At 40.4% G+C, this 22,835-nt stretch overlaps 1 protein-coding gene across 3 annotated transcripts in view; it reads right to left on the bottom strand.

Annotated features, from left to right (window-relative positions):
- The window catches only part of LOC109635418 (cadherin-22), a 138,742-nt gene that overhangs the window by 42,289 nt on the left and 73,618 nt on the right, over positions 1-22,835 (bottom strand). For all 3 annotated transcript variants that reach the window (XM_069533971.1, XM_069533985.1, XM_020096568.2), the window contains 2 exons: positions 19,320-20,408; positions 10,704-10,998 (listed from right to left, as the gene is read on the bottom strand). In XM_069533971.1, coding sequence (XP_069390072.1) covers positions 10,704-10,998; positions 19,320-19,556 — 532 coding nt within the window. In that variant the 5' untranslated portion in view covers positions 19,557-20,408. The remainder of the gene's footprint in view (positions 1-10,703; positions 10,999-19,319; positions 20,409-22,835) is intronic.

Below are 22,835 nucleotides of genomic sequence, written 5' to 3'. Positions count from 1 at the left end.
AGCACTGTTTGTTTCCTGTCATCCAACAGGGCTCCTAAGGGGGGAGAGAGGGAGAAGCCAGTGGATTATCATTAAAGTCAACAGGCCATTAAATCAGACGGCTCAGATCACTCCCCCGCTGCTGTCACCTCATAGCTTTTCTTTTGTTCTTCATATATGTGGCTAGGGGCTGGTGTGATGCAGGTGTGAGTTCTACCTGGTCTATGATACAAATGAAACAAATGAGAGTTTACTATTCTGCAGCAATTCTGAAGGATGTGTCTCTGTGATTAATTAGCACAGCAGTGAATTATCCTAAGAAACAAAGCACATAATGGATGGATAAATGGACGGACCGGTGTTCCTCCAATGTGTGCAGCACCATCAGATCATCAATTCTGGTACTGTCTTCAACCTTGTGCGGTTCTCAGTTCAATCCTGATATATTGCAGCTCCCAGTGGATTTAAAGCACTGCATATTAACAAGGACGGAATGAGCTTTTAATTTATACACAGTCATTAACTCATACCAATATGCAAAAGTACACACCAGGCTGATCCCTGGACAATCAAGACATACAACATCCCAGTTGAGTGAGATATCGTTTTCATTGTATTAAAAACTTGAGGCTGTATGGAGGATGTGCATTTTCATTCCCGGCGATATGCAGGGGTTTGTTAATTCTGCCTACCTGGTTGGCTATACATCTGTGGGCCCAATGAAGCCATCTTCATCCATGGGATTACTCCCTTATCTTAATTTTCCCCAGGTAACAATCAGTCGGATGCTCAGCTTTTTTGGGGCTACTGGCTGGCAGCAATGTCAGATGGCTTGGAAGAACTATATAAATGCAAATGCTTCTTTATTGTGTTGTATATTAAAAGGAGAAGTGAGGCAGTCAGTTTGGCACTTAGGTTCTTATTAAAGCTCTGGCCTGCATCCCTGTTTTCAGTGGGAGAAGTCATTACTTACATTATCTGTTGGCCTGGCCAGCATCTCACTTAGACAGATTCTACTGTTGATGGACTTTTGGGAATTCAATAAGAAACCATTGACTTTTGCAGATTGGAATGTAATGCATATTGCTGTAGTAGGATAAGTACCAGATATTCCATTTCCAGAGAGTTCAAATCTTACTTCCACATGTTTGCGAATAAGCCTAAAGACTTACGGTTGCAATGATATTTATAATGCCTAAAATATACAGGTTTGTTTTTCTTTATTCCCTCTCAAAGGCACTTTTGTTCAGGTTGTTCAAGTACATATTTTTTGTTAATATTTTATGTCTGTTTTGATAGCACAGTGAAGGGCAGACAGGAAAGAGGGTGAGAGAGTAGGGGAACCAGGTGTATGCACCCAACATTATATGTTTCTCACATATCTTTGCAGTCACAAGACAAAATATATTGAACAATACCTCCTGGTCTCAGATAGACATGTATAAATAGTTTTTTGACACCTCATGTTTTTTTGTTGTTCCAACAGTGCAGGAAATTATTTTGTAAACCATAGAAACTTTGACATCACTGTTAGGTGTGATTATCTATGATCTTGCCACACCCAGTCAGAAAATGGACTGAAACTGTCAACTGGAAGCAACAAGTCTTAGCCAAGTTCTGACCCTTGTTCAACAAATACATATTTAGTCACGTTGCTTGCTCATGTTTTCAGTGGCTCCACTTAGAGTGTAACTAATGTATTCAGCCTGCAGCTATTTACATTGTGGCTCGCAATATTAAAACAATAATGAATGAGAAAAAAATAAGGCATCATGCTGATTTTCATATACTGACTTTCAGTATAATAATTACATGATGCAACAGCAAATTATACTGAGCTGTTTTCTCATCATTTGCCAGAACATTCATGAGATCGACTCTGTTTAGCAGTGTTTGTCCCAGAGACGTTAATCTTCCGACAGAGCAAATCATTTACTACACATTTCCATCTTTTAAGTAACAGCCACATGTTATTATTACTTTTATCGCTTTAATATGGAAATTCCTCCACAAGACACTAACACTGTATACACAGGCTTGACGGATATATAACTTGCCTTTTATCATAATTATAAATGATGAGTATTATACTGTCAATTATTTGTTAACACTTAATCTACCTTTAAAATTATTATTTTCTATTTGTGCTGTAATATTGTTATAACATTGTCATGGTAGGACAGACATGCAACAGTCATTCTAAAATAATGAAATGGCATTTGAGCATGTGCACAATAACCCTTGAAGAATAATGTAAATAACACTGAGACAAAAACTAAACCTGGTGAAATGGAGTAAGGACGAGGAATGTTTTTGGGGCGTAGAGGATTCAGGGGAGGTTGGGTGACGATGGCTATATAGTAAGATTTATGCATAAGTTTGGTTTAATGGTATCAACACAGGCTGTTGGAATGGCTTCCCACAACACTTCAGCACTCTGGGAGAGATGGTTCAATTACTGTGAGGGGAGCTGGAGGAGGGTGCCACGTGTGAGACACTAGACTGACAGCTATTTAAGAGGCAGCCTCGTAAAAGAGATTTGTGCCCATCTCAGCTGGTGCCGTACTGGTGAGAGCTTCAGTGGAGGGGTCTAACGGCTGCAGCACAGAGCCCCTCTCCCGCTCCGACCCACCTTAATCTGCAGGACTGAGTGCTCCCTGCCCGCATTATGGATCATTTAGTAAAGCCATAAAAGCTGAGGTGTTTTCACATGAAAAGTTATTTCTTCACTACTTCCACTGTGATTCATTCCCCTCTCATCCACATAAATGCCTTGGGAGAGAGAGGGGTGGAGAGAGTGATGGAGAGAAAGGAGGGTGAGAAAGAAAGGAGTATAAAGGGAAGACAAATCTGCCATGTCATAAAAGCCAATGGCGTGCTTACATTGATCCTCCTCAAGATCTCCAACAAGGATTTAGGGATGTTTCTCACAGAGATCATAAATCGAATCTTTATTAGCCGTCGTACCAGCATTTTTTTTAATAGATTGGATCATTATTTGTTTTGTAGACAACATTGTGGCATGTCAATTTTAAATCCTAGCCTCTCATCACTTTCATGCATTCTCAAGACAAATAGTTACATAAGAAAAGGCGATCAGAGCACGGACGTCCTTTTGAAAACTTATGAGTCATCTCTGCCAAGATCAGGTCCTCTCCTCACACCCCTGACACTCTGACATGCACTGTGTGCACTTCTTTACCTGATCTTAATGTAAATAACTACTAATTCCAGGAATGTCTTTTCCATCTGTCTGTCTGTATGTAAAAATGAATGTCTTGACAACCATTTATATTAAGGGCTTCACACTTGGCATGTGTATGGGCGTCCAAAATCGCAACTAGATCATTTTAATATTTTAGTAGCTCCAGATCATTAACACAGGACAAGAAAACCGATTTCACTTAAAACGCAAAAACATGAAGCAACGAAACGTTTGTAGCAGAATGTTTTTTAAATACTAAATAAATGAGAAAAAATAAATCTGTCAAGTTTATCGAGCCACATTAGCAGACGAATTATTACATTTAAATACAACCACCCCTTTTTATATCTGCAATGCCCATGCTTCTCTTCCTGATTCAGATTGTCTACAATAATGACAAAATGGAGCCTTAATCAATTTCACAATTGTGACTAAACGGTGCTGCTATTGTCGTACGCATCTTCCATGCCTCTTCACACACTCTCTCTCCGGCCACCCTCCTCCCACGCCCAGACACTGATTCATACACATGACCACACACAGATCAGCCAAAATCAATTATGTTGTGCACCGTGGTTGAGCGCATAATGGTGGATGTTATTGGTCATATACATAAAGGTGGCTGGCAGAGAATATTGATTGTACGTTGCTCCTGCCTTGTTGCATCACTCTCTCCTGTGATCTCGCCGCTCCAAATGTCTCATCTACTGTTAGCATGACAGGACCCAGCTGTCCTAATGGTGACTGCAGCAATTTGCAGCCTCCTGGGCAACCTCTCTGGACCAAAGCAACGGGAAGGATGATTATTACTTTAATCCCCTCGTGGAGTTCTCACATTACATACAAAAGGAGTCGGGGATTTATCTTGACTGCATGAAGTGTGTGTGTGAGAGGTAGAGAGAGTGAGAGAGATCAAAAGAATAAGAGGAGAAATCCAAAGGAAATATGATGTGTTGCTTGTTTTGAACAACTTATCTACAAAGGAACCCCTACTTAAAGTTAACGGTTTATTTTGAAGTATAACTTAATCCCTCTAAAAGGCATTTTATGTTTTTGTTTAAATCTCTGATTCCCAGTCAGTAAAGAATCATGTTGACAACAAAGAATATACATTTTGGATTTCAGCAAGGAGATATAAAAATGGAGGTAAATAGATACGATTATTGACCAGGTTTCTTGTTATTGCTTTATTCTGCCTGGTGCTGTTTCATTTATCAAAATATCGAATTCCAGTTGAGCATTGAGCAATGATCAGCCACTGTTTTGGGGCCAATACCAACTAATCAAAAATAAATCAGTATCAGCATCTATGCTGTCCAATATGCACTTATATAAAAACTTTGTTGACAAAATTCTAACATTTTGCAGATTATAATGCATTAAAAGTAACAGAGTTGAATAAGACATTTTGGAAATGTGTGAAATTGTTTTTCCAGCAGATCCCAATCTGAGTTTTGTTATTATGTTGTCAAGTAGTTTGTGAATTACATTGTTGCACAAACAACAATTCCCCAAACCCAATACCCCCTGCTGTATAACTGGCGTATATATATGTATGCTGTGTATACATTTACAAGTATTTATACATACATGCATATAAAGATTATCAGTCAATACAGATATCAGATGTTTTATTCCAAAATTTGGTATTGGCATTGTCCCGAATAAAGGCTCCATCCAACATTGTATTTTAACAGTTAGTAACTTCTATAATTCTGATATATTGAACCTCAGATTCCTAAAATTCAACAACAAAGTGACATGAAAATGAACAGTGTTGTAGCATTGAAGGTGTGAAGAAATGCAGGGAGGAATGTTGTAAATTCCTCCAACCTGCCTTTATCAGATTGTGTCTTTGATACAGAAAAGGATAAATGTCAGTTTAGAGTAACTACTGTGCTTCATTGAACTTTGGTTGTTGCTCCCTGTGTTTGGTGATTTTACACGACACTAGCTTGTGTCATCAGAGGATAAAAGCTGAGGATGGTGGTCAGCTTAATGTCCATTATCAGACTGTTTTCCTGATTGCTGTTCTTTGAGACACTGTGACTTTCCAGTCAGTGTTACCTGAGGATTACAATCTTCCGTGCAGATGTTGTGTCGTGCCACAGCTCTGCCACTCAGAGGTCCCGAGGTTCGCTCTAATGGAGCCACATCAATCAAAGGATTAACACTGTGGAAACTTTTCACCCTGTTGTGACTCTGCCACCAAGAGCTCTCCCTCCTAGCCACATTTCCAGCCGACTTGTTTGCTGTCATCCGACCTACGAGTGGTAGGGGAGGATGTCTGCCTCAGTGACTAAATGGTTTCAAACTCGACAAACTGCTACATTCAGCTCGCATGAAGACTGAAAAAGGAAAAAGGAGTGACAGATGTCTTAGTATGCATGTTGTAACACGGGGTAATACTGATTTCAAATTGGAAAAGGCCTGTCTTTATTACTTCAATATTAACTGGGCGTGTGGAGCATAAGCATTAGCTTGGGGTACCACTGTGCTTTGACCAATAGTGTCTGCAGTATGTGTGCTAGATATTGATTCTAAAACCTCAGTCTATCCAGTGCTAAACTGTAGAAGCTGCCATTGCAGTTTGACATTACTTTAGCCTCTGGCTTTTTTAAAGCTTTTGAAGCATAGCTCAGAGCCACATAAATATTTAAGTACTGAATATGGTTGGAGAAAACCAAAGGAAAAAGAGATGGATCTAATTCAAATATTAATGATGATGCTTTCCAAAACATATACATTAGCACAACATGTCATCCTACGCAAGCCACCTGGTATTAATATACAATGGTAAATCTGTTCTTTCTATACAGAGGGAGAATTCAGTGCCTGGATTCTTGCTCTTAATAGTATGAGCAGCTTGTGATTATTGCAGTAAATATATAGTCAAACTGAACCCTAAATTGTACTGATCCATTTAAGATAACTTTCATATCATTATCCGTTTTATCAACTTCTCAAAAAGCTCTAGCTTTGCAGCAAATGTTTAAAAATTTAATTTAAAATTTTTTTTCTCCAATATTAGTTAGGGGAAAAGCAGCACTCATGACAAAATTAATAAAATATTTGATTATCACATGGAACAGAACGTTAATTGGCAATATAAAACTACATAATTAGACAACTACAGGGGAGTTATGGCAACAGAGAAAACAAAGAATGACCCGAGAGACAAAATAAAATTTGTCATCTTAATGAAAGAAATATGAAAATGCAATTCCAAATAGACTAACAGATCAGATCTTTTTTCAAACAGTTATAAAATTGAAAAAATGCTTGGCAAAATGAATGTAATATATGTTTTGGTTTTGTAGTAAAAATATCAGCATGCAAGTCTGCACAGTCTCCATGGAAAATATGCACAATTTTCAAAGGATTTACTCGTACTTATATTGAACAAAGCACAACTCAAATTGACTCTATTTACCTGCTGAAGCACATCCCTGCTTACATTTTCAACTGCATAGAACATTTTGCCTAAAATCACTTCCCTGCTGATTTCTTCAAACATTTCTTAACTTGTGTTTCTGCTTTTCAGAAGTTCAAAAGACAATGTAAAGCAGAACCCAAGACTCTATCAGTTTAAATGCAGCCTTGGCATCTATTAATCATCAAAGGTGATCATTAATCCCTTTACTGTGGGTAATACAAGTTACATAGACATGTAAGTTATACGCACCACCTAACACTCAATGTCAAAATCTGCATTTCTGCAGACAAAAAGTTGTTCTTTCTATTAAGCTCTTTCTTGTCGCTGCAAGAAACCATCAGACTGAGATTCATGGGGCCATCCTTCACTTTCACAGTCTTTATCATCAGAGGACACAGCGAGTGTTCTGCTGGGAGCGACTCCATCCATGTTCCCTCCTCCGTATCAGCATTAAGACAGGCAGGGTCCTCAAAGCTCTGTCCACTGCGCTACAGATTTGATTTAAGAATTTAATTTCATTAGCCGCAAACTTTCCACAGGACAACGTAGTTTTTGGCCATGCTTATACGTTTTCAATTTAAACCTGCATTTTAAAAAAAAGATCTCCATCCAGACAACTGCTTTAGCTTTGTGTCAGAAATAATAAAGTCCATACTAAATCACCTGAAAACACATATCACATGAACATTCACATACACTGTGCATGTGAATGTCAGTGTAAACAGGAAGCAGATTGTCTTCTCCTGTTGCAGAAACTGTAGCACAAGTGATGTGTTTTAAAACTACAACCTATTAGGGAGGATGCAGAGACAGAGCTCAGGCCCTCACACTTCATCATTGTCTTTTTGGGGCTGCTCTTTTATCTGCCCTCTCTTCTCCTGTTTAGAGTCAACCAACCCTGAAAAAACAGACGATGTACAAGAGTGTTATTTTTGGCAGCAAATACCAAGCAGGCAGACAGACCGACTGAGGACAGACAGTCAGGGAGCCTCTGCAAAAAGAAGGGGGAGGCAGGGATAGAGGCTGTAAAGCTATGGCAAAGATGTGGACTGGGCGACTTGACAGGAGTGATAAGTAAGAATGAATATGCCTCCGGCAGAGGACTACTGATTACTTTCTTACTATTATGGCCTCACGTTTTCCCAGGCAGTTTGCTATATGGTTGGCCGTAAAACAGCACAGCGAGCATACCAATGGTGTGGCTAATGCTCGCAACCTGCTTCCATCACAGCATAAAACACAACCATGGTTTAGATTCCAGCCTGCTGTGTCCAAATGACATAAAACGTACTGATGCTAACCAGGCTTTGAGTATATAGTGCTTTCAGAAAGGAGAAGTGACACAATTAAGTATACACTGTTAAATATGTCAACATGCTTATGTAATCACAATAATTTTTGCTGTGTTAATGAACACTACAAAGTATAGAAGAAATAGAGGAGCCACTCACTGCAGGAACTATTTAAAACAAATTGTTTCAGGGGATAAAACAGCTGGGGACACATCTCCAAAGCAAACAAATGAAGAAATTTAATATTAAACCTTTGGAGAAACATTTGTCTTTACAAATAAGGTTGGTTCTATCTTCTATTGCTTCCCTAATAAATTTGATCCAAGGACTGTCACACAAACAATACTCCAAGACTCCATACTTCTGACTTGCCTGCTCTGTCCAGAGCACTCAACCTCAACCCATGTGTTCCCAGTGACAACGTAAATGCTTCAAAGCAGGTTACTAATATAGTTAATGTTTAAAGAAGGTAAATAAAAGTCATTTGCAATGAATCATCTGGGCATTTCAACAGATTTTAACAGTGCTGGGGATTATTTCTAGCGGTGGATGAATACACATTTGATCCTGCAGCAAATTTTTACAGCAGCCAGCTGGATACAGCTCCCATGTTACTATAATTATGGATAAGAAACATTACATAAAATAAAGTGGATCAGAACTCAAGTATTTTTAGTTTTTCTTTTCCTGGGAAAATCAGAAATTAAGAAGCAGGAAATTTGACATCAAAATCATACGAAGGCTGGTCAGCCACAAGTATTTGTTTTATTGTGAATCGGGCTCAAATAACTGTCACTATACCAGGACCAGATGAGCTAGTACAACAAAATGGATCACGTGAAGACAAAACTAGCCAGCGGTGAACATGTGGCTTTGCTGCTTGTAAATATGCCAAAAGAAATAGCTTTTAATAGCCGCATGATAGACACTTTGTCAAGTGATGAGATGCACTGGAAACTGCAAGCGCAAAAGTCCAGCGACAATTGACAGATGGACCCATGCAAGACTGTCTGAGTGTAAGAGTGTAGCTCACTGGTCCGTTATAACAGGTTGTTGACAACAGCAAAGAAGAATAAGCTATCAGGCTTTGTTTACACAGGCAGTGTTTGTTAGTACAGTCAAGTGTCATAGGTTTGGGGTTTGTTTGCTATAAGAAAACACGGAATATGACAAGCCGTATGCTTTGATAACAAATTCAACTTGACTTGTGATATTCTCCATCTATCTGAGCCAAGCTCCACACAGATAGCAGGAGAGCAATGAGCAGCACAAACCCATGAGCTGGTGAGCAGCAATGAGAGCTGCATGCCCCCCCCCCCCTTCAGTTATTGTCATTGTGATTGTGACCTTATCACTGACTTGCCAAAAATACTGCTTGGCTTAGCTGATGTTTCACAGAAGAACGGCAGAAAGAAAAAGAAACATGCTTGGCTAAGCAGTAGCTGTTACCTCATTAGGGCTAGTGTTCCATGACAATGTTTAAAACATGAACCGCACACTCATTTAGCACGTAATTTGACTGACGTGCGAGAGGGTCAAACCAGGGAGGGCGGCAGTTGGTGTGGAAGGGTCTTGATCATTTAGATAACATTAGCTGACTTTAACTAAGCTATGTTTCTATCTCTACAGGAGATAAAAGATCTCTTCTTCTTCCTGAGGTTTGAAATTTTCTTGCAAAAACTGCATTATTTCTTTTTTTCTTCATCTTATGTTTTTGCTACCTTTCAATCACTCTGTCCCATACTCTCTCTGTGCCGCTCTCATGCACACACACTTCATTCAGTTTTCGAGAGCACTGTAGGCACAGATGCCTGTGGTTTGGATCAGGCTGAGGAAGCAGGAATTAATTCTAATCAGGCTCGAACAGGGAAGAGCTATTCAATTCTTCAGCTCTCCTGGAGTCTCTCAAACAAGAAGCCAGCCCACCTCTACTACCTGTGCAGAGTCGCTCTCAAACACACACACGCTAATGCACATAAGGTATCAAACACGACAGTCTCAGTGTGCACGGTATTGTGATATCGCTTGGCAGCTACACAGAGTTGTGTTTATGAAACATCAGCTGCGTCTTTGACATTGATACCAGGCTAATGAAGCCCCTGACACCCTCATTCAACTGCCTTTTCCATTTCACTGAGAATTTGAAGCTTCCATGCGAATGCTCACAATAAAAACATGTTTGTCAAGATTAAAAGCATTGTGGTTTCAATGTCAAAAGCCTTGGTAACAGTGTCTCGCTATTATCTACTCCTCTGAAGAGCCTCTCCTCTGCTCCTCTCCTCTTTCCCCCTTATTCCCCCTTTTATCATTTGCCTCATAACAATGTGTCAAACACAGCCACAAAGCTCATTTGGGAGAAATGCAATCCATCTGCCTCTCCTTTCTATATATGCCTTCACAGTTGCCTTCATTTCCCATCTCATTGCTGCCTATGGATAACGGCTCTGACACCGTCCATGTGGGGATCCTCCTCAAACGTCCATGTCACCACTATACATACTTCTCATTCACTGACTCCACATGTATTTCCATCTACCATCTCCTGTCTGCTTTTCCTATTTCCATCTCCGCAATGGGGGGAATTTCAGCATATTGCCCTTTTTGGCACTTTCTTCTCTCCCCTGAGCGTAGGACAAAGCATTATGTTATAGACCCTTCTTATGCATCATGGAAGTGGCTGTAATAAAATGGGTAATTCTCTGCAGTGCACCTCTCGGCCATCATGAGTTCAAAGCCTCAAACAGCGTCCTAGTTGGCTCCTGTATGACTGCACTATATTTTCTCATCTTACCTATGGGTGACAGCTCCGCCACGCTGCCAATATAGGGACCCTCCAAGAACTTGGGCTCACTGTCGTTTATGTCCTGGACCTTGATGACAAACTCTGACTCCGGTTCCAGAGGGTCGCTGGAGAGCTCGTCCCGGGCCTGAGCCCGAAGTGTGTAAGAAGCCTTCTCCTCGCGGTCTAGTTTTTCTGTGGCATGGATGTCTCCTGTTTGCTCGTCGATGATGAAGATGGAGCCTGCCCCTTCTCCAGAGATAGTGTACTTGATGTTGCCTTCACCGTCATCTGAGTCTGTATGGATCTGTAAATTGAAACAAAATTAAGTAACATTTTCCTTTTTTTAAAGATAATATTTTTGCAGTAGGTTATGTAAAAAAAAAAGATTACACCACTGTATTGGAGTCAGTCTAAGGTCTGAGATATAACTGCTTTTTAGCCACATGATCGCATAGACAACCATAGATAATAATAATAATATAATTGTCCACATTTTACTGGAATATTCCACTAGAGGGGCACATGACCACCCAGATCTGCATTCTGTAGATTAAAAAAAACATGGCGCCACTAGAAGTTACCTCTGAGATCACAGTAAAAAAGTGATCATCATTTGAAATGTATACCCCTTAAATTAACGCCGACTTGAGAGTAGGGGTCCCTACCCTACCCCCACCATTATGTGCATATTGCATTTTTTCGCATTGCATTGATTTCTGATTAAGTGTAAAACTGACACACCAAACGGATGCAGGATGTGAGGCAGCCATAATGCATTCACACATAGTTAAAAGATAAATACGATAAGATATGCTTCAGTGTCCCCATGGGGAAATGTTCTTTGGGTACTGTCCAGCCTGCAGTTTCACATTAAATATAATATTTTACACATTGGCCTATAATGCTTCCATACACATGCCACAGTTCACAGAAACACATACACATCTGACAATGATGGCATATTGCACTGTGACATATTGCACAACTTCTTTATATGAAATATTTCCAAAGAGGTTACATATCGCACATCCCTTATGGCAGGCGTCTACATTACATATTATTCTTGAGGAGCTTAATTGAAGCAAAAGTGTGTTTGGTCAAAGAATGGATTTTTCTCTGGATAATATATTAGGTATATAAGGTACATGCATGATATGGACTAAGCAACACATTTATATATTTACAGATACTTGATGAAAGGAAAAGCACCAGATTTCATGTCCTTCTGAAAATACATTATAATTACACAGTGGGTTGTTGGTAGCCTTAACACTGCTAAAAAAGCTTGTTTGTTTGTGTTAACTTATTCAAAAAGTATACATGATGTCTTGTTTAATCTCATGGAGGCTTTTCTGCCATTTATTTTGTAGCCATGGAGGAAACAGATTTCTGATGACAGAAAATTAGGTGAAAGCATTACAATGTTTTACTGCAGAAACTGACCCTCTTCTTGGCTAGTTGACAAATGACCCTGACAGTCATTTGTCAACTAGCCAAGAATTCAGCTGTCACATGAAGTCACAATGAGGTGCTCATAAAGACAGTTTGACAAATTACAACCAGAGAAAAATTATCCTATTTGCTTTAAGAGCCTGACCGGACAATGTGTGAGCATAGGTGTAGGATTTATGTTCTTCTTTCATTTCATGTTTCACATTTTGCAAGATAAATTGTTTCTTAAGTTTAAACTGTATCCTTTGGGAAACTTTCCTGCCAGGACTAATGCTATGTATATTCAATATTTATATATATTATATTTGGGCCAAAATTGACTTTAGTGTGGATACATTTGAAGACTATAGGACAAAACATAAGACTATAAATGGGCAGAGGACTTCAGCGGACCAGAACTGACCACCTGGGAAGAGGTAATTGACCAGGAGTCAGAGGGCGGCTGGAAACAGATCAACTCCTTTCACATTTGCTGCCAAAGGCTACCACTGAACCATGACAGAGGTGATGATCTTCCCATTATATACAACCGCTTGTTGTCACATTACCAACACACTTGATGAGACCTGAGCCTGCTCCCCTACCGACGTCTCGTGAATGGACCTTTGAGTCGGGGTCATTTGTCACATGCAAGTTTCTATTTCGTTTAAACTGCTGTGAATACTGATGTTTTTTTGTACTTGATAGTCATCAGAAAATTAAGTTTGGTCGCCAGCCGTGTCCAAAAAGAAATTAGTACATTTCTTCCATCCATTCCCTTAATCTTATTCGTCAATTGCTAAAGCAGCTCAGACCCTCTTTAGCTCCCTGTAGACCAGCCATCACCAACGTCGTGAAAAAAAACCTGCCACACTTTCAGTAATGATTTACACCTTTTCTGCACATTGTGCCCTTCACAGGATGTGACGCCCAAATTAGGAGATCAAAGTCATTTCAAAGATTGTTAAAGGTAGAGACATAGAGGTGGCGCGGCTGGAGAGTGAACTTAAAAGAGTCCTTATAAATCAGAGCTATATTTCCCCCGTAATGTGATTAGAAGACATTCCAGTGGCAGCAATAGGAGAAGTATCGGTCCCCCATCCCAACCTCCCCTTTGGCTCTTTAGTGAGCACTAGACCTGCTCGCTCTCTCTCTCTCTTCCCTTCTCTTTCTCTCTCTTGTGCTCACCTTCCATCTGAAATTATAATTCAGAGCTGTCTATGCAGTGTAAGTGTGGTTCAATCTACTGAGCAGACCAGGGGAGAGGGGAAATCGCCCTGGCCTCCCTGGTTAATATTTTATTAAAGCTTAATTAAATACAGGCTCCTATCACCCTCACGGGGGTTTTCATTAAATATTTGTCGTAAAACTGTGGAATAATGCAAGCCAGTGCCTTGATATTGCTTCCCTCATCCATTTTCCCGTCCCTCTTTATCTTTCTGTTTTTGCCTCTTCTTGCCATTCTGAATCATCCTGAAGACAAATACATGAAGAGTCTGAGAAAATATACTGCTGGATGCTTTGGCCGTATCAATATTTCAGTTATAATAAAAGAAGTTTCATTGGTCCACACTGCGAGAGGTATCCAATAAAAGTGCACACTCATGCGACACTAGATATGATTCCTCACCGCTACTCTGGATTTCTAAATCAGATTCTGCAGACAAGAATGTGTGTGAGCCGCTGTCATCGTGTGTTAATTAAATTGCACAAATTCATGCAAATTCCTACCGGCTGTACATGTGCACATGGCCACACGCATCTGCCTTATGTGTGTGTTTGAATACACACACACAAACACACACACACACACACACACACACACATGCACGCAGAGTGAGTCCATCATTCTGCTGGGATGATGCTATTTCTCCCCCCTCAGGCTGGATATACCCATCCGTCAGTCTATCCTCACTGGAATGATTCAAGTTGGCAGCTTGAAAAATACACAGACTACGCTTAGTTAAGATGTTCCCTGCAAACTAAAGGTCAAAGCCAGGACTTCACTCGTGTAGCAGGAAAAGTAACGGAGTCAAAATGTGTCGTACAAATTTAGATAAGAAGAAGACGGAGAAAACTTGAACCCTCTGATGAGCATAACCAAGAATCATTGCTGCTCCATCGGTCTAATCTCTGAAGCACCATTCTGTGCTCACTCTCTCTCTCTGTTCAATTATGCAGTTGCATCATTAGATCAATACAATAATATGAAGAGGGTAAAATATTGTGTATCCCTTTTGGATTCAGCCAAAATTTATATTGGCCTGGTCAGAACTAATGACAGTGGGGTATAACCACCACCAACATATATACGTGCAGACCTACAAAAACACCATAAATATTTAATAGGCACTCCACAAATCTATCTTTTGATGTTCAAACAGTCCCTGGAAAGAGGATCATAAAAAGTTTTCTCGCTGACAGGTAACAGCAGCTTCATTCAGCTCAGGTACAGTCACAAACAGATTCCAGTGGACACATAAAGCACACACAGGACCACAGGAGACCACTCTAGAAACACAATTCAGTTCCATGAGTGAGAACAAAGCTAACACAACTGTGTGTGTCTGGGACAAACTGCAGCTGTAGAAAAGTGCATTTTACTGGAGCAAATGCAGATTTTTTTCTATGGACATGATGATACTTTCTTCAATAAAATTGTAATCACCTAACACAGTCACGTTTAACATTAATCAACTCCTTTGACAAGGATTTTTTGGGTCTATTTATACTTTGTCTGTCATGTAACTCACCAAAAAAGTCGTTTTCAGACATTAACTCCAAAAAAATACTGGACAAGGTGAAAAGGACAGTTGCATATTGGTGTTATAAAACAATAGGAAGTTATTTATTGTCGTTTGGCCCTTTTATTCGGCACATCTATCAACACAGTCAGCAGTTGGCAGGTTCAGCAGAGGGTGTTTAATACTTTTAAAACCACAACTGCATACTAAATTCAGCATACTTTTACAAGACATTACAGTTCATATTTGATCATATACTGTAATGTTGCCATCACTGTAACAGTATCATCACTGTAATTAGATTAAGGTAGTGATTAATCACTTATAACTATATTTAACCACAGCTATACAAATAGTTTCAGATACATTTTTAATTGTTTTTTATTTTATATGTTTACTACAAATAGTTTTCACAGTATTTGAATTTGAAATTCACATCAAGCTGTTGAAGCTGAACTTTAGCATTTTTGCACATTTGCACAGAAGGATTTTCTTACCTTAGAATACAAGTACATAGCAGCAACATGAAATAGCTTCATTAGACTGATTACAAATGTAGCTATACTCACTAGTCTTATACTTGCCATACTTTGTCACAGTAACTTTGCAGTTATTATGATTCAGCGTCAGGCTTAAGTTAAACTTCGAGCTAGTACCAGTTAAAAAGGCCTCAGGGTTTACAGTGGAGGGCTGTAGGGTGACTCAGGGGAGAGCGAGGTTGTTGATGCCCTGTCAGGTTCACCTCTGGGTCATAACAAAGTGTCAGGCTGTCACTGTAGCCTAACCTGCTGAAGGGGACGACATGTGGCTCAGACGCAATGGCGGGAAGTTTCCTTCTGATTTGGCAGTCAGCTCTTTCTGGAGCGTTTACATTAAAAGTGAGTCAAAGCACATACCTAATGGTGTTGGATAATGTAGTGTTAGGAATACAGACCGTTAGACATTTTTAACACTCGAAAAAGCTGTAAGTTGCTCACAGTTTAAAGACAAGCTAATAAGAATAGCGTAGCGAGACATTTGAGGAGCAGGATTTTATTTTTGCAGTGGAGATGGCAGAACGTGGGCTGCGCTCCGCACTGAATCCTTGGTTTATTGAGGGTTTCAAAGCAGGAGCAAATTGGCTGTCTTATATTTAAGTCTGTGTAATCAGGAGAAGGCCTGCCACATTTCAGTGCAGCTTGTCAAGCTCTCTGATCTTAACAGCTTCAAAGTGTTAACAAGGTGACTGTATCAGAGACAGCCTAGGTGGAGACAGCTACAGGGAAGGAAGGGTACGGACTATAGGAAACTGATTCAGAGACGAAAGGGGAGACTTAGCGAAGGGGTAAAAACAAGACGAAAATGAGACGGACAAGAGAAATTAAAATAGGTGGGTGTTGGAGCTGGGATGCAGCGGGATGGGATGCACATTTGCACAAGCTTAGACAGATTGACATCCATCCATTATCCATCCATCCTTACAAAAGCCGAAAAAGCAGAGTACACAAAAGGCTTTCTCATCCAAAAGCACCATGTCGAAGAGCTCCACAGTGCTTGTTTTTATTCCATCCCTCCGATCTTAAGCTGTTTGGTTCCTCTCTGATGACAGCCTTGTGATGTCGTTACAATTGGACCTAGATCTGACTAATTATAGCTTGGATCATTACAACAAGGAGAATTGCTGTAACGGGCATAGTATGCACATTTTCTATCGTTTGATAGACTGTGTCCGTAGCGAAACACTTCTTTTCTGCTCATTCATAAACACACACGGCATTAACATTATGCCACCCAACGTTACTGAGGTATCATTTTGTCCTATTTCTACCTTTTATTTATTTAACATTAACACTTCAGCGAATAAGACCGCCAATCAAAAACTACCTAAAAACCTTAGTTCACAATTCTATGAGAATTATTCAACTGCACACCAAACAGGCTGCAGCCAAAATCAGAGAAACGCCATAAATCAAATGGACATTCTTCAGAAAAAAGCAGACATTTTGGTGAACAGAAAGAATGAGGCCATCTGTTTAATTTGGCTTCAAGTTGAATGCAGAGATTTATAATAGGACAGAAAAGTGTCTTGAACATGGACTGTTCACTGTTTATGCTGAGGAATGCTATGCCAGATTCATCAATAAAGATCAGCAAGTTGGATGTTTACAAAAACTCTGTGAAACCGCTCAGGAAACCCTTGAACTGCACTCTTTTTGTTGAAGGAATATAAAAGCCTCTGCACATTATACACAACTCACACAAACATACACACAATGGGCAAATTTTTGACACTTTTTGTCAAAATAGAGGTGTGGAAAACATGGCATAAGAAAAGACAAATGTGTCATTTTCTTTCCCTCCGTCACTTCTTTGAACAACAGCCATTTAGGATTATCTGTGCTCAGCAGCAACTCCATTTTGAACAATCACGGCCTCCACTTGCAGTGTGTTCCCAATACCCACCCTTCCATTACAACACCGTTTTTGAAAAGCAGTTGGCGAGAAAAAATTATATAGTTGTCACATCATGGAAGTACACAAGGATTCATTGTCTAAATGTACTGACCAAAGCTGCCAGATTAATGTCATGTCAGTGACCATTTTATAGGTAAATATGATTTCATTAGCAGAGTAGTAGCAGTCACAGAGGGAGATGGAGCGAGCTTGGCAAGTTTGCTGAGTTGGGTTAAAGTAACATGAAAAAAAAAATGAAATTGCCTGGTAGTGAAGCATGCTGCTTGGCTTTAATCCTCCACTGCTCAAATTAAAGTGTTGATACCAAAAATCCAGCTGAGTCTATCTGCACACACAAACACACACACATGCATATACACACAGATGGACACTCACACACCATTAATAGTACTGATAGCACTGGGCAGTGCCCTATGAAGTGCAATAACTTTACTTTTTTATTAAGAAAATCATCTCTCTTCTCCCTCCTGCTGTGTCACTCCCTCGAGCTCCCCTCAACCCTTTTATATCAGTTCACTGGCTTCTCTGGCCCTCTGTCCTGTAATGAATCACAAGTCAGTGTATGAAGCCTCTCGCTTCCTATAGGCTCTCTTTGCACTCTTCCCTCTTCCTTCATTCCTTTCCTCATGTATCACTGGGTTTCTCTCTGTCTATCTCTCCGTCTCGCTGCAGACAGACAGCTCTGCCTGTCGGCTATGTTGTCGGTTTCGCCGTCAGGAATGCAGCAAAATCACGATGGCGTAAATGTAACGGTCGAAAGATAAATATTCTCCAACAACCAGTGCTGCTGTGGAGAACATCTGCATTTTTTAATTTGTAAGAATAGAGATATCAATACATGCAGATGCAATAGAAGCTGGTCAATTACCACCTCTAAATGATTAGAGACAAAGGGATCACATGATTGATGTGCATGACTCATCACAGAGTCTCACGCTGTCTGCATTATTCCATCTTTTCATATCATGTCCGGTGTACAGCAATCAAATCGTACATGCTGTCCACTCTCATCAGCTCACTGAGGATTCATCTGAGAAGCAGCTGACGAATAGGATGAGAACGAGGAGAAGAAAGGGAGACTATTCCCCAACCACGCGTGGCACAGAGATGATTTGCAAACATATTTGATTTGACATATATTCATTGTCGATCATTACTTAGAAAAATAAAATTTAATCAGAGCACTTCTGGTGCCAGGACGTTGTCCTAGACATTGAAGAGAAGGGCATATGTTGTCATCACTGATTAATGTTGCTTTGTTCCAAATAGTTCCAGAAACTACAGAGGCTAAACTTGTAATGAGGGGTCACTAGTTCAGATTGTATCTCTTGCATCTAAAGAACTGTGAAGAGTATTTGAAATCACACACAGTTTTCAAAGATAAAAAACAGGCTTCATGTAATGACCAGATACAAAGACATGAAAGGACTTTCAGAGTTGGAAATCTGAAAACTCCCAAATACTTGGCTCTGATATAGTTGTTATCTAAGGTTTTACGACTAGTTATGTCTAGTTTAGTTGGTAGCACGAGACTGGAGGCTTGTAAACTCTGCCCCAAAAGTTCCTTGGTGATCAGAAACTACTGGCCTTGGATTTAGCTTAATTTATTAGCATCCCTATTAGCGACAGCAATGCAGCAGCTATTCTTCCTGGGGTCCACAGGTTGTCTTTTATGTTTGGAAGGGGAGGGTGAGATGAGGGGTATTCATCTGTAACATGATACTTCACCACTGGATGTCACTAAATTCTACATACTGAACCTTTAACTTTAACATTTAACCAATTACAGAACAGACTGACATTCTCATGAACTTTTGTGTAGAATAAAATATGGCTGTCCCGTTTGTTTAGAGTACTGTCACTATTAGTCATTGCATTGAATCTTAACTACATTCTGAGGTAGCCTTGGTTTAAATGTTTTGTTTTTTTTCTGTTCTTTAAAAAAGCAATAGAGAAATGTGAATGCATTCCCAAAGATTTTATGTTTCAGTCTTACCTTTCCAACGTAAAGTGGCTCTGTGCCGGTGTACTCCTCCACCACAAAGAACTGGTTCCACACCCATCCTCTCTTAACTCGCTCAAGTGACGAGGGTTCTTGGTCCTGTTTATTCCCTCCTGATGTTGAACCACTAGTCCTTGAGGCCTCACACGAGCCAAAGCTACAGCAGCTGAGAAGGCCCAAAGCTGCCAACAGTGCCCAAGGTCCTGTTGTCCGAGAAGGAGCCATTTTCATTAAAAATAGAAGGAAAAATAGAGAAAGATATCCAACGTGGGTCTACATGTAATATAAAAGATACATGAAGACAGAGAGAGTTTTTCAGTTGTAGTTTTACACCAAATAAAACTCCATCAGGGCAAACTTAAAAGGTCTTTGTGTGAGATCTTGAAAGTTAATCCATGGGATCATGAATCAATCTGAAGTTATCTGCTGAATACAAGGCAGGTCATGGAGCATATTGGATTCCTACCACCTGCAGAGTACCTGTGTGTATTGTAACACAGTCAGTCATTCTGACTCTTTTATAGTTTCTACCCCACTTTGTAGAGTTTCTTATATTAAGAATGACCTACAGTAACAGGCAAACAACCTCCTGTAGGCTCACTTTTGTTTTAAAGGAAACCAATTTTTACAGATTTGACCAGCCGTTACTAGCCATAGAAACAGGGATAGAGTGGCATTGAGGAGCACGCCTCTGAAGAGTGTTGTTTTTCATTAATTTCTGTCTCTCTCGCTTGCTCGCAGAGCTTCTCATCTCATCTGGGGCAGATCTCTTCAAATGGCCGGTGCACCTTTTTAATACCAAGTTGTCCAGAAGTTATTCTATGGAACTACTTTTGCAAAGAAGCCTATTCTGTAGTCCACTTCCCAGAAAAGTCATGACTGGTTTTGCCTCCTGAAGCAGAATCCTTGAACAGAGGAAAGGCCAGCAGATTTTACTGCTGGTGAGATTGTTTGATCTTCAATGGCTTTTCCCTCCAGAAAAAAACCAGCGGTTTGAAAAGTTCATTCTTCAAAGCTTCTACGGTATTTCTTCGACCATCGTGACAGCTTCGTCAGTGATTCAAAGGCAGGGAAAGGACAAACCTGTAATGCAGAAAAGAAAATTGCTGTTATCATAATTGCAATTTGGACTGAATCTGGAAGTGTTTTCTACCTGATACTTTGAAAGGTCATTCGAGCATTGAAATAAGTCTGGGTTTGAACAGACACCATTTTAACTTTAATCTATTACTTTCACTAAGCTCTTTGAAAACATCCCTAACACAATTGATGAATTTGTTGCAATTTACAAATTAGGAAAAGAAATCCTCTGTCAACTTTCCATTCATCTTTGCCTCTCTTTCACCTTTGTGTGCTCAGAGACACGAAATCCATAATGTGTTGGTTCCGTTAGGATTATCCTGAGGAAACTGTTTTCCACCAGTGATTCTTGTGTTCAGCAAGATTCTAACAATGTGCTGTGAGCTGGAGAGCAATGGAAAAACAGTGAAAAGAGGACAAGAAACTAGGTGTGCGGAAAATAGGAAGGAGAGAGACAGAGGAAGAGAGAGGTCATTGTTCATCACACACCAGACCCAAAGCATCTGTCTACCTTTCGTCCGACTGATGGAGCGGCCCTAACCTCAGTCGGCTGATTAATTGCATGAGGGAGCACTAATTGGATAAAAGTATTAATTAATTAATTCTATCCAATGAGGCAACAACACCCTAATACTTCAGACAAACATTGGGAAGTAGATGGGGGGGGGCAGACACGGTCCTTGGCTGCTGTGAAACATGCAAAGAGGCAAGAGGGAAAGACAGAACTGACGGTGCAGAGACAGGGAAGAAAAGGAAAAGGGAGGCTGCGAAAAGATAAAGAGAAACAAAAAAAAAGAAAGAGCAGAAAAATGACATAATGAGTGAAAGACTAAAAGAGGGAACGAGGCAGAGTGTTGTGGTTTGTTGTAGATGTGATTAATAGCCTCCTTGAAACATTCTGAACGCAAGTCGTACAACAAAAAGAAGGAGAAATAATATAATTTAGTTTGTCTCTGGCCTTACAACCCAGGAAAAGCTGCAACACAAGTTGAAGAAAACGTCTTCGGGCCTGCTGGTGGTTTAACCTATTGCATTTCTGCCGGCTGGGAGTCGACTTCTAATCTCACTCGCCTGCTGCCTGGTAGCAAGCTTGGAGCTTCCGGAAATAATTCCTTCTCAGGCCGTTGGTCAAGGCAATGTCCGTGGTATTGGAAACCAACTGCTCTGGGGGGGGGGGTCCAATCTCCAGAGCAAACACTTCAACAACAACTTAAACAGCTTATATCTCTTCATTCAGCTGGTTGTTAACAGTTGGTGTTATAAATGGAAGATCAGTATGGGTTAACACACGTATGGGTCAACATCATGTTAAAGCTGCAGTAAAAGAGAGAAAGATCGTCACCACAGTTGTTTGATTTTATCTTCTGGGAATTTAATTGACTGGATGACAATCAATTCAGTAGTTATATCCCACATGGATATTTCAGTCTGGACCAAAATGTTGGGCAAGCAGACCGAGAGGGAGGTGTGTGTCTAAAAGGAAAACCTTTGCCGAGGTTGACATCTTGATTTTGAGATTTAATATAGGTCAAGCACCAAAACCACAAAAACTATTTTAATTAGGCTGCATCTTTGAAATGTCAGGTCTCCAGTGCATCTCAGGCATTCCGTTTAAAAAAGGCAAAGCAGTAACTGTTTTCACAAACTAAGGGACTCCCCCAAGACAACAAATGTCTTGGTGGACTGCTGCCACACTTTGTGGTGTTGTCTGCCCCGGTAATCACTGATTGAATCTAGTGCAGAATTACTCCATCTGCTAGACTCAATAACCATCTCATTTTCACTTCGGCCCACAAGTAGGTCAATGATATCTAATCCAAAGAAAAAGCAGTGCCAGCAAACTCACTCAGACCCAGTTACTCACACACTTTTCTTCAGGTAAACTTTGTCTCTCAACACTGTCCCTTTGTGCCCTGGAATGTTCGGCCAGGCAGACAAACATCAGTGGTGCACTGTGTGAGCATTCTGCCGCCTGCACTCACTAACAGTAGGAGGGCTCTCCTCATAAGGAGCTTTCCTCTGACAGCAGTGTCTTCTGACTCTGCCCTGTGCCCCTCTGTTAGATCCACCACTTGCCCCCGCAGAGGCTGTTGGCCGCTCCGTGCTGCCTGGCAGTGGAGATGACAACTATTATCGCCGTCTGCTGAGGCAGGAGCTGTTCTGCTCTGCAACCAAACTCCACTGTGATATTAAAACAGTTCCATACTTGCTATAAGGATGTGGCTGTCTGCCAAAGTCACACAGACTGTTGCTTGTCTGCGGCTTAGCCTCCACCTGAGATACAAAGTTATCTCTCGCTGATATGAACGATGTCCTGCTCCTCCACCATCTGCTCAGGTACAGGAAGTGAGCAGGTGAGTGTGTTTGAGGCTCCTCCTGTAGTTCCCTTCAGTCACCGTCCTGGGGATTATAGAAAACTATACAAAAATC

The sequence above is a fragment of the Paralichthys olivaceus genome, chromosome 2 (assembly GCF_024713975.1).
Source record: "Paralichthys olivaceus isolate ysfri-2021 chromosome 2, ASM2471397v2, whole genome shotgun sequence".
Classification (NCBI taxonomy): domain Eukaryota; kingdom Metazoa; phylum Chordata; class Actinopteri; order Pleuronectiformes; family Paralichthyidae; genus Paralichthys; species Paralichthys olivaceus.
The sequence above is the reverse complement of the archived record's forward strand: the minus strand, read 5'-3'. Positions and strand labels throughout refer to the sequence as shown.